General features: G+C 49.2%; 1 protein-coding gene across 2 annotated transcripts in view; it reads left to right on the top strand.

Moving 5' to 3' along the window:
- The window catches only part of HECTD4 (HECT domain E3 ubiquitin protein ligase 4), a 366009-nt gene that overhangs the window by 266600 nt on the left and 87377 nt on the right, over positions 1-12032 (top strand). For both annotated transcript variants that reach the window (XM_075323933.1, XM_075323925.1), the window contains exons 52-53: positions 198-324; positions 1454-1591. In XM_075323933.1, the coding sequence (XP_075180048.1) occupies positions 198-324; positions 1454-1591 (265 nt within the window). The remainder of the gene's footprint in view (positions 1-197; positions 325-1453; positions 1592-12032) is intronic.

The raw sequence follows: 12032 nt of genomic DNA, 5'->3' as shown, positions 1-12032 counted from the left end.
TTTTTTTTTTTTCAAAATACACTAGTAATTTGGTGGTTTAAAATGTGAATATGAATAATGATTTTCAACTTTTGCGCATTTTATTTTGCAAACATGTTCATTAAGTCTTTGGCATTGTACCACAGAGTTATTACATTCTGAATTGTGGAATTTATATACATACTCAACTTATTGTTATATTTTCTTATGTTGTAAAGGAGGATCACTACGCCTTACTGGTGAAAGCCTGGGAGACCAAGGTATTTCCAACCATTCGGAGACGTTTTCGTAATGAGGCGGAGAGAAAATCAGGCCTGGACCAGATTAAAGGAGCTTTGCAGCTTGGTATGAAGTTTGTGGCACAGTTTATTTGCGCAAAACATGCACTCCGGTTTTTGTTAATTGCTTATATTACTGGTGTATATTACTGCATTTCACAAAAAAAACGTAGGTTAAAACCTCAGCTTGTAGCAGGGTGCAAACTGACTACAGAATATACGGTGGCATTCCACAGGTACTGAGTGACAAACTCTACCCACATCCTATACATCAGGGGGTGGGTGGAATACTTAACACTTTAAATGCACACATACGTGGCCACTTATAGTAATGAACGCCCCCCCGTTAAAGCTGGGAAGTTGCGAAACGTACGTCGGGGTGTGAGGTTAGCGGCACATTTGATTTGCACCTAGGTAATCATCTTGTATTGTGTTGTGGATTTTATTGTTGTTTTTTGTGTATATGCAGTGTAATTTATATTAGCCGCATACAACGCTCAGCACTATGCTGCTTTGAGATTAGCTCCTTCTATTGACAGTCTGATAATACGCCCACAACAATATAACACTGGGTTATTTGCACAGCATATTTAATGATTTATGTTTTTTTTGTGACATATTGAGAGTTCTGTTTTTTTGGATTTGTATCCCCGCATTTATATTCTATATTTATATTCCCCTGATATATATTATTTATTTAATAGGAGCTATGTGCAATTTTATGCACTTGGACACTTTATAAATATCGCCTGTACATTGTGGTGAATAATTTATGTGGGGAGATAGCTTTATTTACATTGAGCTTACGCACTAGTCCCTTTCTACGTGATTCATACACTATTACATGCAATTTTGTTATGCCGCTATGTCCTCTCTTCTTTTCTGTACACATCTTTTTTTCATCTTTTTGGCATGTTTTAATATTTTTCTTCAATAAAAATATTATTTTAATAATTTTGGATGTATTGCTCCTTTTTTGAAAAATTATATATAATATTTTTCAAATTGTTGTTGCACTTATAGTAGAAGTGGAGCTACTGTCCCCTTCAATTTTATCATTTTTTTTTTTGTGTTCTTTTATCTGAAAGTCCAAACACCACCACAAAGTAATTTACAGAATTGTTACATTTTCTCTATGTTATCACTTCATCACTGTACTCTTCTTTCCATAATCATCATGCTCTTTTGTCTTACAGGAATGGTGGATATAGCAAGGCAGACTGTGGAGTTTTTGTATGAGGAAAATGGTGGAATCCCTAGAGATCTATATCTTCCGACAATTGAAGATATCAAAGATGAGGCAAATAAATTCACTATTGACAAAGTTCGCAAAGGTATAAATTAAACAAAAAAAAATAATCAAAATATGAAAACAAAGGGCTTATTCATTATAGTGAACATGTCAGCAGGTTTTTCCCTTATGAGCTGCGGCCACCACCAGTGAGCTCTTATATTATATACAGTATTCTAGAATACGAACAAACTCAAAAACCTCCAGATTTCCATATTGATTATAAATTATGCGAACTCCATGCAACATAGCCCATACTCAAAAACAGAATATAGGAGTAATTCCACATGAATCTTATAGTAAACATTTTATTAGAAAAAATATTTTTCTAAAAGCACAGAAAATGTATATTTCTCTATCGTTTCATTGGGGGACACAGGACCATGGGTTATGCTGCTGTCACTAGGAGGCTGACACTAAGTAAACATAAAAAGTTAGCTCCTCCCTAGCAGTATACACCCCGAGCCGGAGGCGGGCTCAGATCAGTTTTAGCTTAGTGTCGTAGGAGGCTGATGTGGGCCGTCTCGGCCCCCCTCAGCCATTTGTGTTTTTGCGCTTTTTTCTTTTATTTCGGCGCCGCTCATCGCTCTCATACCTGTCTTCTTTTTCTCTGCAGGTATTCGCTTCACTCATCCTCCGCGGCCCTGTGGGTACCACTCCCCAGGGTCGCAGGGGCTTGAGATTTCGGGCCCTCTCCCCCGTCCATCCCCGTGGTACCACTCCCGGGGTTGCGCGTGTGGGCAGGTTGTTGTGGGCACTCCTGATTCGCCCTGCGGTATCACCCCAAAGGGCGTATAGGGGAGTACAGCAGGGATGGGACCTCCGCAGCGCGTGTGTAATCGATGGGGCCCTGTCACGCTGCCTTCACCTGCAGGGGGGCTGCTACCCCCATCATGATGTCCACTTCCCTGCCTGAGCACGCTCTCCCCCGAAGTCCTCAGTCTTCCTGGTTGAGGGCACTGCGCACAGGCAAGGGCAGGGCGCCCTGCCTGCACCGCATCCATCGCTGGGCCGGCGCCGCCGAGAACAGGTAGGACCGCTCCTCTCCTTCACTTTCCCCCGGCCCTCTCCAAAATTTAGGCCCCGGTCTCGGCCTAGTCGCTCTGCGTCCTAGCCACGCCCCCGCTGCAGCGCTATTGGCCGCCGGTCGTCTGGCCCAGTCTCCTCCCACCGCTCAGCCTCCTGGCTTATGGTGGGGGCTGTGGATCCTCCGGTTTTTCGCGCCGGAATGCTGCTCCTCCCCCAGCCTCCTCCAGCGTCCCCTCGCCATTTTAGCCTGTCTCTGGTCCCCTGAGGCTGCAGCGCGCCGGCGTTTTCACTCTTCTGGCCAGCTCACTCCTGGACTCCCTATTCTGGACTGGTGGGCAGCACGCAGGACCTGGGTAAGCTCTGCTCCTAAGGAGTAGCCCTCACTAGGTAGCGTTCTCTGAGTTTAGGGACGAGTTAACCCTCTCCTGTCTCCTTCCTAGCAGCCACCAGGGAGAGTACTTGTTTTCACCATGCCTAATGCTAAGTCCACCCGACCCAAGCAGGCCCCCTTTGCCTTATTTTTTGTATGCTCCTCCTGCAAGACCAAATTTTCCCAGGGCCAGGACGCCCCACTATGCTCCGTCTGTTCTACAGGCGCGCAGCCTCCGCAGGACTCCGCGGCCGACGCTTCTGATACCGCAGACGCCACAGCGCCAGATGCTACAGGGCCCTGCGTCGCGCCCCCCCCCCCCTCCCGACTGGCTAGCGTCCCTGTCCCAGTCCGTAGATTCCCTCTCTGAGGCTTCTCGGACCATCGCGCAAGCACTGCGCCTGCTGCCGTCGCTCGCCCAGATTCCCGCAGACCCGACGCAATCGCCTCCGGAGCAGGTGAGCCCCGTCGCAGGGACCTCCTCTGCTGCTCAGAAGCGGACCCGTCAGGTCTCGTCTTCGGCCTCTTCCCAGGTTTCACCTTCATACCCAGGTCCAGACCATCATTCCTCCAGGGAGTCTTCTGACCGCTCCGATGATGATTCCGATGCAGCACCCCTGCTGGACTCAGAGCAGGCGGCTGATGTTCGGCGCATGGTGAATAGCCTGATAGAAGCAGTAAACCAGACCCTAAAGGTACAGGTGGACCCCGTCTCCTCCCAGAGCACCCAGGTCTCGTTTAAGTGGATGAAGCGGGCCCAGGGCGCATTCAGCGGACATCCAGAATTCGCTGAGTTACTGCGCAGCCACAGGCAACAGCCGGACAAGGTATTTACCAGTGGTAAGTCCATTGATTTGCATTATCCCTTTCCTGAGGGTCTTCGAAAGGATTGGGCAGGCTCCCCTGTGGTCGACCCCCCCCAATCTCCCGCCTGTCTTCTCACACAGTCCTTCCACTCACTAACGGTACGTCTCTCAAGGACCCCACGGACCGTACTATTGACAGGTTGGCCCGTTCCGCCTTCGAGGCAGCGGGCACATCCCTCTCACCGGCCTTTGCCTCGGTTTGGGTTGCGAAGGCTCTGATGTCCTGGGCGGACACGCTACGCTGCGGTCTCCGCGCCATTCCTGCCAATCCGGACCTGGTCCTCATCGCCTCGCAGATTTCCCTCGCGGGTGAGTACCTGCTCAATGCAGCCCTGGCGTCTGCAAATTGCGCGGCCCAGGCCGCCAGCAACAATGTGGCCATCCGTTGAGCCCTCTGGCTCCGGTCCTGGAACGCGGATGCGGCCTCTAAGAAGTCACTAACTTCCCTGCCCTTCCTAGGGGAACGTCTTTTCGGAGATAAGCTGGACCAGTTGATCTCTGATGCAACGGGAGGAAAGAGTACATCTCTCCCCCAATTGCGCCCCAAGCGCTTCCAGAATCGGCGCCCCACCGCTCGTTTCCGGCCCTTTCGCAGCTTCAACTCCACTCCTCAGCCGCGAAAAAGCCGCTCTCCTCCGAGAGACAGGAGGACCCCGTCATTCAAGACCAATCCCGCCTGGCGTTCACGTCCCCGCCAGTCCACGAAATCCTCTTCCGGTTACCGCCGACGTTCCTCGAAGTGACTTGCGGTCGGCGCGCAACAGCGCCAGACTCGTGGGAGGGCGTCTGTCTCGTTTCCAGCATGTGTAGATCCCCCTGACCGCCGATGCCTGGGTCAGAGAGATCATCACATCAGGCTACAAAATAGAATTCGAGTCAAAGCCACCGAGACGTTTTTTCCTATCTCGCCCTCCCGAGTCTCCCGCGCGGGCTCGCGTGTTCTTTCACTCCATAGACTCCCTCCTCCGAGCCGGAGTCGTGGTTCCAGTCCCTCCCGCAGAACGTTTCAAGGGGTTCTATTCCAACCTTTTCGTGGTCCCCAAGAAGGACGGCTCTGTCCGCCCCGTCCTCGACCTAAAGCTTCTAAACAGGTCGGTGAGGCCTCGGCCGTTTCGAATGGAGTCACTCCGGTCCGTGATCGCGTCCATGGAGGTCGGCGAATTCCTGGTATCGCTGGATATTCAAGACGCCTATCTTCACGTCCCTATAGCCACCTCTCACAAACGGTTCCTCCGCTTTGCGATAGCGGAAGATCACTTCCAGTTCACGGCTCTTCCTTTTGGCCTCGCATCCGCCCCCAGGGTCTTTACGAAGATCATGGCGGCTGCCATGTCCGTCCTACATTCCAGGGGTGTTATGGTCATCCCGTACTTGGACGATATGTTGATAAAAGGTTCTTCTTTCGAGGACTGTCGTCTTGGGGTTCAGGTCACGATCGACACCCTTTCACGGTTAGGGTAGCTGATCAATCGGAAGAAGTCCTCTCTGACCCCGGCCCGTCGGATCACCTTTTTAGGCATGGTATTCGATACCACCCAAGGGCGAGATTTCCTCACACAGGAGAAGATGTCCTCCCTACAACGAGGCCTCCGCGCTCTCCGGCGTCAGCGCCAAGTTTCCATCAGGTTCGGCATGCGAGTCCTCGGTCGTATGGTGGCGGCGATGGAAGCGGTACCCTTTGCACAGTTCCACCTCCGACCCCTCCAGCTGGCCTTGCTGAAGAAGTGGGACAGATCTCCCTTTTCTCTGGACCGCAGGTTTCATCTTTCGCCGGAGACCCGCCACTCCCTCCGTTGGTGGCTCAATCAACGCAACCTCGCGTCAGGAAGGTCATTCCTCCCGCTCCACTGGAAGATAGTGACCACCGACGCCAGTCTCCAGGGCTGGGGGGCAGTGTTTCGGCATCACACAGCGCAAGGCTGATGGACACCGCGGGAGAGTTGTCTCCTGATCAACATTCTGGAGATAAGAGCCATTCGGCTAGCCTTGCAGCAGTTTCGGCACCTAGTACAGGGTTGCCCGGTCAGGATCCAGTCGGACAATGCGACGGCGGTGGCGTACATCAACCACCAAGGCGGCACAAGAAGTGTCAGGGCGATGCGAGAAGTCAAGAAGATTTTGCACTGGGCCGAGTGTCATCACTCCCTGATCTCAGCGGTACACATCCCAGGCGTGGACAATTGGGCGGCGGACTTCCTCAGCAGGGAAGGCCTCGCCTCCGGAGAATGGTCCCTCAACCGGGAAGTCTTCAACCAGATCTGCGACAGATGGGGAGTTCCGGATGTGGACCTAATGGCCTCCCGTTTCAACTGTCAGGTTCCGCAATTTGTAGCGCGGTGCCGCGACCGCTTGGCTTTAGGAGTCGACGCCCTCACCCTGTCATGGAGCCAGTTCAGTCTCCCGTACATCTTCCCTCCGCTCCCTCTGATCCCGAGGGTCCTCAAGAAGATCAAGGCAGAAGGAATACCGGTCATCCTAGTGGCTCCGGACTGGCCCAGGCGAGCATGGTTCGCGGAACTCACTCAGCTCCTCGCAGACGCTCCGTGGCGTCTTCCAGACCGTCCAGATCTCCTGCAGCAGGGACCTCTTTTCCATCAGAACTCACAGGTCCTAAATATGACGGCCTGGCCATTGAATCCTGGGTTCTAGCTCAGGCTGGTTTTTCTTCAAGAGTGATACAGACAATGATTAGGGCCAGGAAGCCATCTTCATCAAGAATATACTACCGCACGTGGAAGGTCTTCTTCAGGTGGTGTGAAGAGCACAGTATTTCTTCTCCTCTCGCCTTCTCCCTTCCTTCCCTATTGGCAGTCTTGCAGTCAGGCCTAGATGCGGGTCTCTCGCTTGCAACACTAAAGGGCCAGGTATCGGCGTTGTCAATCCTGTTTCAGAAGCCACTGGCCTCTCGTCCACAGGTTAAGACCTTCATCCAGGGAGTGGCCCACCTGGCCCCGCCGTATCGTCGGCCTCTAGAACCGTGGGACCTTAATCTAGTCCTAGGGTCGCTTCAGGGTCCCCCATTCGAGCCCTTGCGTGATTCTTCCCTTTCTCACCTGTCTTGGAAGGTGGTGTTCCTCGTTGCCATCACTTCTATTCGCAGGACGTCAGAGCTGGCAGCTCTCTCTTGTCGTGCTCCCTTTTTGATCTTTCACCAGGACAAAGTGGTTCTCCGGCCAGATCCCGCCTTTCTCCCAAAGGTGGTCTCCCCGTTCCATCTTAACGAAGAAATCATTCTTCCGTCCCTCTGTCCTGGCCCCTCTCACAGCTTGGAGAGGTCCTTGCACACCCTGGACCTGGTGCGCGCCCTTAGAATTTATGTCTCCAGAACCGCGCCGTTCCGTAAGTCGGATGGTCTGTTTGTCCTTCCTTCTGGTCCCAAGAGGGGTGAATCTGCATCCAAAGCCACAGTTGCCAGATGGATCCGTTCCGCCATATCAGAGGCCTATCGGATTCGGGACAAGTCTCCGCCGCGGGGGGTAAGGGCGCACTCTACCCGTGCAGTGGGAGCCTCTTGGGCGATTAGGCATCAGGCGTCGGTCGACCAGGTCTGCAATGCCGCCACCTGGTCTAGCCTGCATACCTTTACTAGGTTCTACCAGGTTCACACCCAAGCATCGGCAGATGCTAGTTTTGGGAGAAAGGTCTTGCAGGCAGCAGTTGCACACCTGTAATAGGGTGACAGCATTCAATTATAGTACAAGCCCGCCGAGGGAGGTTGTTGTTTTCTTCCTATCTGCGGGCTTCGGTATTCCCACCCAGGGACTGCTTTTGGACGTCCCATGGTCCTGTGTCCCCCAATGAAACGATAAAGTAGGATTTTTGTGTACTCACCGTAAAATCTCTTTCTCTGAGTCTTCATTGGGGGACACAGCACCCACCCTGCTTGGTTTTTTGGTTGTTTAATTGCATTTGCCTGCTATTTTCAGCGGTCTTATGTTCATAGACCTCTTGTTCGCACGGCTGCATTATTTTAGTTATAACTTGTTTTATGTATGGTGATTCTGGTACTCCTCCTACTGCTTGTGCACCAAACTGATCTGAGCCCGCCTCCGGCTCGGGGTGTTTACTGCTAGGGAGGAGCTAACTTTTTATGTTTACTTAGTGTCAGCCTCCTAGTAACAGCAGCATAACCCATGGTCCTGTGTCCCCCAATGAAGACTCAGAGAAAGAGATTTTACGGTGAGTACACAAAAATCCTACTATCCGTGTACAAAACACACAAACACTAATCGGACAGATAGACCAAGGAATCTCACACTGGGTAGATCAGATATTAAGGTACATAGGCACAATAACAGATTTTAAATAGCACACCTCATATAGTGTGAACAAACATCAAAATGTATTAGTCTAATATCCATAAATGGATGTGCCAATATAAACCAGTATACTTTGAGCGTCCACAAGGCCATACAGTTCAATGGATAATAGAATGCAAGTAGTCACAAAATAATTATAAAATGCATAAGGGCAATAAAGTGCATAAGCTCATAACATATAGCTCAGTAATACTGCCTCACTCTGCAGATATGTCTGTCTAGCTTTATAACACGCCTTACCACGTTAAGTGGATATCAAGGTACATATATACTGTAATCTGTTTTAAGTATCAATTGGGTGCAGTGGCTAAGACTATGTAATGCAAAGAGCACCTAACACAAGCTCAATGGCTCCACTGACCGTAGTATGAGCCCAAAAGCAAGTGATCCATCTAACATATAGAAATACATTTTTACCCATAATGGCTGCACAATAGTAATTAAAGGTCAGGCTGCCTGAACCCCAATGCGCATTTTGCCATCAATGCTTCCTCAGGGGGCTGTTATTGATCGGTTGTAATCCACCTTATGTAGTATGCTCACTATACAAGACACCAGTCGCGGTGAGACGCCAGCACATACGCACTGCTGTCCATTTCTGCCTCCCGCCCAACACTGGTCAACAAAACTAGCGCATGCACAGTGGCCGAAAGAATTCCCAGCCAGTGTGCACGCGCGGCTCTCCAGACAGCGGTGCAGTCAGGGGGATTGAGCGGAGGACAGTGGGTATGCGCACCACACCACCACCTGGATGTAAGACTGATACCGAACCATTTATTTCACTGATATCCTGGTTATGGTTTTAGGTATCAGGGATGAACTAGCCTCAATTTATAAGCCACTGCTTAAATAGACATCTTGGCCCCAGATACATCAGTAGATGGCCCATAACAGCATTAGATATATAACATTAGCCATATTCATGAAATTTTAAGTCAATGGGTACATATTCAATGGTGATGAAAGTCCGATGATTATAAGGTGGGGTTATCAATCTACATACAGGGTTGCTCAGGGGGAACTAGGATGTTCTAAGAAAGTGCATCACTGTAAACAAATATAGAAATATAAAAAACGATTTAAAACACGTGAATGGAATGGAAAAAATAATACAATATGTGTAAATCATAAGGATTGGCCCTGCTATCACAAGAGGACCAGGATCAGCGCCTATAGCATGAGAGATTCAGTAGATTTGAATCTCCCTTAATGGAAACGGGCAAATTAATAGGCCTCTATAAGTCCCTGTGGGGTTCTTGTCCCCAACATAGTAATCCATTTGTATTCGTGTTGCAATAACAATCTTTGATGTTACCACCACGAATCCCTATCTAAACATGCTCTATGTCCCAAACAATAAAAGTGCGGGAGTCACTGGCATGTTTCAATTTGAAGTGATGGGGTAAATAAACATTTTTTGGTACTTCACCCTGGGTCATACCTAGCCGGCAACATCTCCCTACTCTATTTCATATTTTTGCAAACCAGAGTACCCTCAGGGTATCCTACATTATACCAATGGTAGAATCTTCTCTCTTTGATTTGATCTCCAGGGTGTGAGAGTATTGCTTTATGCTGAATCCCTTTCCCCCTTGGCCTGAATGTACAGTTTCATATGTATTCCAAATTTTTCCCTAAATTGGGTAAGAGATGGATCCATGGAGTCTTCATCTGGCTCATTTCTAGTTTGAGCCGTACTGAATAGACAATGTCTCCTTACTGAGTCATCTGAACTAGGATACTTCTCCCCTTTTCATCTGCGTAAATATTTGGGCTTGTATGCATAGCTTTATTTGTACTTCAAATATTTCTCCCATTGGGTTAGAAATGCAGTCTTTATCCGGCTCACATGTGCTATCTTGAGCCATACCTAATGTGTAATGTCTCCCCCCGCTGAGTTATTTGAACTAGGGAACTCTTCCCTATAGATCCATTGGGCTAGAATTGTACTCATGGAGTCCTTACCTGGCTCATATATGCTATCCTGTGCCATACGTAACACACAATGCCTTTCCACTGATTAATTCAAACTAGGGAATACTTCCCGTGTAGATCTATGACTTTTGTGTCTCTCTACCGTTCTATTAGAAGGAAAGGGTAGGGATGCATAGCCAAAATGAAAGCATACGAGTGCAGCCCTATGTGTGAAAGTGCATAATGGATAAAAGGGAGAGGAAAGCACACATAATGTGGGCGCACATCAAAACAATCGAGAATTTAATATGCAATATGTTTTATTGGATCAGAAAGGACAAAAGACATAGTATAAAAACCTTTAAAGGGAACCTGTCAGCAGAAATTTCCCCTAAAACCTAACAGATTCCCCCTCTGCAGCTCCTGGGCTGCATTCTAGAAAGGTCCCTGTTATTATTGTGCCCCCTTTCTGACCAAAAAAAAGAGTTTATAAAGTGGTACCTTTTTGGCTTCGGATTCTATAAATGTGACACGGGGGCGGGCTGCCTGATGGCCGTTATTCTGCCCCCTGGTCCTGTATGCCGCCCCCATCGCTGATTTCCATACTTGTGGACACCGCCCACTGCTCCAGCCATCCCCGCACATGCCCAGTGCCCATGTCTCGTGGATGAGCACTGTGCCCAGTGTCACCGCTGGTGACGTGCGCGCAGGGTTTAGATTATGGGCGGTGCTGTGATGTTTATTACCAAGCAATTGCCCATAATCGCGGGACCGCGATTTCCCCCTCGGCGTCCTTCATTCTGCGCAAGCGCGCTGCTGCTGACCCCACGTCACCTCCTTCCCATTTATTTCCTGCCTCAGGGCAAGATGGGAAGGAGGTGACGTGAGGTCAGCAGCAGCGCGCTTGCGCAGAACGAAGCAGGCCGAGGGGGAAATCGCGGTCCCGCGATTATGGACGGTTGCTTGGTAATAAACATCACAGCACCGCCCGTAATCTAAACCCTGCGCGCACGTCACCAGCGGTGACACTGGGCACAGTGCTCATCCACGAGAGATGGGCACTGGGCATGCGCGGGGATGGCTGGAGCAGTGGGCGGCGTCCACAAGTATGGAAATCAGCGATGGGGGCGGCATACAGGACCAGGGGGCAGAATAACGGCCACCAGGCAGCCCGCCCCCGTGTCACATTTATAGAATCCGAAGCCAAAAAGGTACCACTTTATAAACTCTTTTTTTTGGTCAGAAAGGGGGCACAATAATAACAGGGACCTTTCTAGAATGCAGCCCAGGAGCTGCAGAGGGGGAATCTGTTAGGTTTTAGGGGAAATTTCTGCTGACAGGTTCCCTTTAAAATACACACATAACAACGTGACCTCAAAAGTACTCCAATTGTAGTGGATGAGAATAGTTCCAATAGACATAAAATAACTCTGTCAGTGAATTCTATACAAAAAGAGACAATATATTGCATGCAAATGACCATTATTCATGATTGTTAAGGCCAGACACCCAATGAGATAGATTATATCAAAGTATTTAACAAATAATGAAGGCATAAACATCAAAATAATAATACAAGTGATGTATCCTAAACAGGAACTGTACCTAAAGCAATAATATGCAAAGCCGGCCCATCAGAATACCCGCACAGCGCTGTGTGGCCTAGGTGCCTTGTATGGGGGCTCCTACTGCTTACCCTGTATTTTATAGGATACTATTTTTTGATCATTTGTGCCCTATATACTATTGGGACTAGTATATTAATGTCACATTTTTCCACCGTTTGAGATAGTATGGTTATCCCTTAGGGGCTGCTCTTGATTTTCATTGTTGAGTGGATCCTGTTGCTATCTGCCGCACAGCGCCATGTGGAAATTATGACGGGCCGGCCTTGCATATAATTGCCTTAGATATAGTTCCTGGTTGGGATATACCATTTGCATTATTTTGATGCCTATGCTTTCAATATCTGCCTATATGTTAATA

This window comes from Anomaloglossus baeobatrachus, chromosome 1 (assembly GCF_048569485.1).
Source record: "Anomaloglossus baeobatrachus isolate aAnoBae1 chromosome 1, aAnoBae1.hap1, whole genome shotgun sequence".
Classification (NCBI taxonomy): Eukaryota; Metazoa; Chordata; class Amphibia; order Anura; family Aromobatidae; genus Anomaloglossus; species Anomaloglossus baeobatrachus.
This window is presented reverse-complemented; position numbering and strand designations above follow the sequence as displayed.